This window comes from Hypanus sabinus, chromosome 4 (genome assembly GCF_030144855.1).
Source record: "Hypanus sabinus isolate sHypSab1 chromosome 4, sHypSab1.hap1, whole genome shotgun sequence".
Lineage (NCBI taxonomy): Eukaryota > Metazoa > Chordata > Chondrichthyes > Myliobatiformes > Dasyatidae > Hypanus > Hypanus sabinus.
In genome coordinates, this window is record NC_082709.1 from 48,559,297 (window position 1) to 48,565,576 (window position 6,280).

The window sequence follows — 6,280 nt, forward strand, 5'->3', positions numbered from 1 at the left end:
ATTTCCTAAGAAGGTTCTACAATTTCAAATCATTAAATCATTCAACATCAATTTTGATTCAACCTCCATCCTTCACAATCTGATACCACACAGAATCATAGATATGTTTATAGTAGCCAGCAGATTTCTGTCCATTTCACCTTGTTGTTTATGTTGGTCACAAATCTGGTAGAATTCATCATATTTTGTAAAATTGTTGCTTTTTGTGCTGTTTAACTCCATATCTCTATTTATGTTGTTGCAACTTTTGTGAAGTCATTTCAAAAACCCATCAGAACCATGGAAATCATAAAGATAGATACTTGTACTCAATGATTTTCTGCAAATAAATTCAGAAATGGAACATAATACCTCTTAATAGACATGATAACACAAGAGGCAAAGATTAACTTTATGTTTTCAGCCTCCTATGAATCATCATAAAGTTACCTGTTAATTGGAACCAACTGTGGTAAAAAAAAGCAATGTGGTCCTCAGGTTATGATTATTGTTCTATTGTGATTTCCAGTGGAATCAGGAGAGGTGAATTAAATGAGCTCATAGTGTCATCAAAGGGATTTGATTGCATCCATAAATATTTCAACAGGTTAATATCAGATTTTTAAGAGCCACTTTTATTAGTCCCTCATACGCCTGAAGGACCCGATCATCGAGTTGTAGCCGCCCCAGTCACTGTATCTCCTGTATTCCCCGGGTCTCAGGAAGTACTGTCGGCCTCTGTAGTTGGGATGTTCATAGAAGATCCAGTAACCATCCATCACCTGACAGGAGTGGATGTCATGGTAACAGAAACGATTGTAGACAGAGGGACAGTCGTCCATGAATTCCATCATCTGCCCTGAAAAGTCAGGCCTCTCGTAAATCCTCATCCTGTAGTTTCCATCTTGGTACTGGAGTAGGAAACACCGTTTTAGTAATGATATTTTGTAGATTATCTGCCAACTATACACTACATCTGAGCACTAATTAACAGGCTGGACATTGATGTCAATGGGAAATAAAGATGCAACTTGATCATTTCACTGACTATCTGCCTCAACAATGTCTTCAACTGGCATTACTACTGGTTGAAACATGTTAAAGAAAAACCCAGGAGAAAATTTGAGAAATTCTGCATTTAGAACTTAAAACATATTCATGTCCTCTGGTATTATATTCTTTAACTGTGGGCCAAAGGTACTGTCTGTCTACTCTATCAATACCTCTCATAAGCTTAGAAACTTCTCTCAAATATCCCGCTCAGCCTTCGCTGCTGCAGAGAAAATAACACAAGATTGTCCACCCTTTCGTTATAGCACATGCCATCTAATTCTGGCAGCATTCTGACAATCCTCCTCTGAACCCTCTCCAAAGCCTCAACGTCCTTCCTATCACGGTGTGACCAAAACTGTTGCAAAACTCCAAAGAACTAAAACAGACCCGAAGATGTTGGTCAAAGTCGCAGTAATCTCAGCTCTTGCCTCTCTCAATAATCTGGACTATATCTCATCAGGGACTGGGGACTTATCCAACTTAATTCTCTTCACGAGACCCAACACTACTATCTCCTATGCTTTGAAATGCCCTTCATATTAGTACACTCAGGTATATTTGCCTCGCAAGTCGGTGCTTGTGAGGTAAATTCTCCATCTGCGAAGCCAAACTACAGAAGATCAAATTCCCTGCAAAAGAAATTGCTACTTACATAAGGGTAACTGCGACAGGACCTGATTGTGTCATTGAATCCCATCCAGCGCTGGTAGTCAGGATACTCTCCCCTGCTCAGGACATACTGGTATCCCATGTAGTTGAGTCTCTCGTACAACACCCACCAGTCACTCTCAACACGGATGGAGTTACAGCGGCTGAAGTAAGGGGAGAGGTCGGCACAGTCGGAGCTGCACTCATAGTGCCGACCCTGGAAGTTCCTGTCCTCATAGAAGATGATCTGTGGGAAGAAACATATCTGTGTTAATAGTTGCTCAGGTGTTCATGGAGAATTCTCATTTAGTTCATTTACTGAGTTGTCCTTGCCTTTCCCATTTTGAACACAGTGAGTCTGGTAACCAACTGAATGTTTCACTGCCGAACACAAGCTGGTATTTATATGCAGGGTCGAAAGGCCTCACTAGACAGTTTCTTGTTGTTCTGATGACACAACATTAAACATCAGCAAAATGTGACAAAATCCTTTTTTTCACTTATTGTCGAAAAACAACAGAAAGACATTTGTTGCATCGTGGATTCTTTCAGTTGTGCTTTCTTATCATTTTAATTGTTGTTTAAACCAAATAGTTCAGGAACATTCATAGCTACGTTTCAAACAGGTCCAGTCAACTCAGTCAAAGTAGTATTTTGGTTTTCTTTCCCAAATTGCCTACTTTGAGAAGACACCTTATTAAAATGTCAAAAGTCTTTTGATAATCCATTTGTACAGTTTCTACTACACAGCACTGATCAGCCACCTCTATTCTTCCATCAGTGAATTCAGCCAGTTGAGTCAAATGTGATTTGTCTTCAATATTATTTGCAGCCTTTCCTTTCATAACCCACTTGATCCTCTAAGAGAGAGTTAATATTGCCTGCAGTTTCCCACTTTGTCAAGGAAAATTTTCCCTCTTTTCCTGATCTACCACCTGCTATGTTGTGGGAAAAGCTCGCTCTTAGCTTTCATAATAAAGGGCTGATCTTTGTACTATACTTTCAGCTGATGTCTTTGGGAGTTCCAGGTCTAAGCAAAACTAAGACTAGGTGGGAGAATGACCTTGGTATGGATCTGGCTCAGGATTATTGGACAAAAGCATTGAATAAGGTTCATTCCTCATCATTATGTGCTAGACTGGGGATCATACAATTTCAAGTTTTACACAGGGTACATTTAAGTAAAGCCAGGCTTACTGACATATATCTTGGCACAGATGCTAGCTGTGACAGGTGTTCCTTCTCTCCGGCTGGTTTAGTGCATGCATTTTGGTCTTGCCCGTGGCTTGATGGCTATTGGGCACTGGTTTTTTTCAAATCACCAGTGAGGTTTTGGGGGTGACACTGAGACCTTGCTCGCTTATTGCTGTATTTGGTGTGGCAGATGATGTTTTGGGTTTAAATGCAAACCAGTCAGATATTGTTGCATTTACATCGCTTTTGGCCCGTAGGAGAATCTTGCTGGTCTGGAAATCTGCCTCACCCCCATCTGCTACTGCTTGGTTAGAGGACGTAATGTTTTTTCTGAAATTAGAAAAGATTAAATTCACTCTGAAGGGATCTGTGAAAAAGTTCTATTCGAAATGGGGAACTTTTTTGTCATATTTTTGGAGTCTTAAGGAATTACCTACCAGTTGGGGGCATTTGATTGTACTTGGGAAGTTGCCTCCCTTTTAACATGCATATGGTTTACCTCACGGGGTTGTTGATGAATTGCAAAATGAGTGTATTCTGGATCTTCTGACATATTGTGGATGTGTGTGGGCCTTCATCTTGAAGTAATGTGGGGGCATGGCTGTGAAATGTCCGTACTTTTATTTGTGAAGTGCTGTATTGTAAATACATTAGCTGCCGTGGTATGTTCGGGGAGGGTGGGTGATTTGTTTAGGGGTAAGATATAAAAGCAAAATGGAGGAAAATGTAATCCATTATGTATTCTGTATTGTGTCATTCCTTCAATAAAATATAAAAAAACATATTGCCTCTCACAGTGGTTCATTGTAGTTTTCTCACCTCCAGCATTCATTATGTTTGCTCCACTTCTCTTGACGAACACATTGAACAGTCCAAGCCTTCCACTCTCCTGTCACTGAAGACCTGTACACATACACTCAGCATTTCACTTACCTCCATATTCTGGATTCCTCACCATTCCTGTGATATCTCATACCTTGTAGTTCATTTTCTGATGTGAGAAAGGGCAATAACTCAATAAGTTACTCGGATTTCAATAACTAACCATGGTTTATAAAAACAATAATCAACCAGTGCGCTCCCACAAAATCATTCAGTGACCTCCCCAAACCAGGAGCCTGGATGAATCATGAAATCCGCTATCTGCTCAGGCCCGGATCAGAGGCAGTCCAGTCCGGTGGCCAAGAAAGTTATTACAGGTCCAGGTATGATCTCTGCAACGTATTTCATGAACAACTGAAAGTTCAGGACTAAACTTCAATCATTGAAGGATGCTCATCAGGTTGTGGCAGAGGTTGAATGCTACCACTTCCTACAAATAGAAATCAGGCGACATGGGTGACAACATGTAGTGGGGAATCAGTACGTAGAAACGAGATTGAAAATTCGGCTGAATAGCAACCTCATGTTAGCAAGACCAAGGAGCTAATTGTTGATTTCTGGAGAAGGAAACCAATGGCAATGAGCCAGTCCTCAATGGTGGATCAGAGGTGGAGAGGGTCAGCAACTTTAAATTCCTTCATGTGATCATTTCAAAGGACCTGTACTCTGCCCAGCTGAGATTATTGAAGGCAAATGACATCTGAATTTGCTGATGAAAGAATGGAGGTGGCTTATAAGTGCTGTGCAATTTGGAAGAAAGCACTGCAGCACCTCTACTTACAACAGGTAGGTAGCTGTATTTAAAGTCCGAGAAATATATACAATATACCTCCTGAAATCCTATTTCATCGCAAACATTCAGGAACACAGAGGCATGCCCCAAAGAATGAATCACAGTTAAGCGCTAGAAACCCAAAGGGCCCCCCCAGCTACACACTCCCACGCGTAAGCAGCGGCAAGGCAATGATACCCCTCTCCCCCATCAGCAAAAGAGTGCCCCCCACCGAGCACTCCAGTGTGCAGCAAAGAATCAATAAAGACACAGTCAAGCAGTACTTAGAGGATCGAGAAGATTCGGCATGACATCTAAAATAGTGACAAGCATCTGTAGATGCGTTATGGAGAGTGTATTGACTGGCTGCATCATGGCCAGGTATGGTAAACACCAATGCCCTTGAATGGAATATACTTCAAAAAGTAGTGGAAAATGCCCAGTCCATTATGGGTAAAGATCTCCCCACCTTTCAACATGTCTACATGGAGCATTATTGAAGAAAAGCAGCATCCATCATCTGGACCCCCACAACCCAGGTCATGCTATCAGTTGCTACACTCAGCAAGTAGGTACAGGAGCCTTAGGACTCACAGCACCAGGTTCAGGAACACTTGTTACCCCTCCACCATCAGGCACTTGAACCAGATGGAATCACTTCACTCAATTCTTCCCAAAACTCCCTTTCAAGGAATTTTCATCTCATGTTCTTGATTTTTATTGATTATTGATTTATTATTATTGCTTGTATGTTTTTATCTCAGCTTTAGCTGATAAACCTGAGGGACCGGCATAGCCAAGCACATTCATTTCTCAATTGCGAGGAGCTTTCGGACTATTCAAGTGGTATTTCACGTTGTGGCTTTCTGAAGATTTACATAAATATTGCTGTCTAGGCCTAATTGTTTCATTCTATTGTGTAGTGACTTTGGGTTGGGATGATACAAGTTGTAGAGATTACTATTGGGACAATGTAAAAACTGCTCATGTTTCATAGTCTTTCAAATTCCTCTTCTAATTCTGCGTATTTCTAATGCTTTTTAATTGTTTATTTCTGTATGTTATGTGTGTTTTGAATGGCTCCATTTATTTGTTGCCCCCTCACTGGGCTTGTTTGCAATCTCGGTTCATTAGCCGGCTCTGCTAAAAGCCTTGTGACTCTGTAGTGAGAAGGTCACCTTTCATAGACAATATACATCTTGATTTCCTGTGATTTAAGGTACAACTAAACATAAAAATTTAGATGCTCTGATTTACAGGACACCAATTAGAGCAAATTAGAGAATAAGTACGGCCCATACACAATTATCGGTCAGCAAGAAATAACAGATCATACAATGCATTCAATGATAAAGAAAGTCTATTTACTAAGTTTAGCTTTATCAAACATTAATTAAGAAAAAGAAAAGAAAGAAAAGAAAAAAATATATAAAAGGGCCCATTAGAGTTAAACCAGTCTAAACGTCTATATAGAATTGGAGGGGGGTGGAGTTTCAAGATGGCGGCGTAAGCATCTGCCTTTTAGGCGCTCTTTATTTTTTTAACTATAATCACCCTTTAATTAGACCTTTTCGAACTTAATCATATGAGTTGCTACCTTTGATTGACCCTTTTTTCCTAAAATAATAGTTGATCTAATCTTATCAAACCTAAAATGGCTACAAGTAAGAAATCGGCTAAGGATCCTGTATCCATCGACGCAATTGTTGGTCTTTTGGACACTAAACTGGATGTTAAATTTGCGGCTATGGA

At 40.3% G+C, this 6,280-nt stretch overlaps 1 protein-coding gene across 1 annotated transcript; it reads right to left on the minus strand.

Annotated features, from left to right (window-relative positions):
- Positions 1–617: 617 nt before the first annotated feature.
- Positions 618–3,813, minus strand: LOC132392097 (gamma-crystallin S-1-like). The gene is made up of 3 exons (XM_059965948.1): positions 3,808–3,813; positions 1,685–1,927; positions 618–890 (listed from the first exon to the last, which is right to left on the minus strand). The coding sequence occupies exons 1-3, from the start codon at positions 3,811–3,813 to the stop codon at positions 618–620; spliced, it is 522 nt and encodes a 173-aa protein (XP_059821931.1).
- Positions 3,814–6,280: the final 2,467 nt, after the last annotated feature.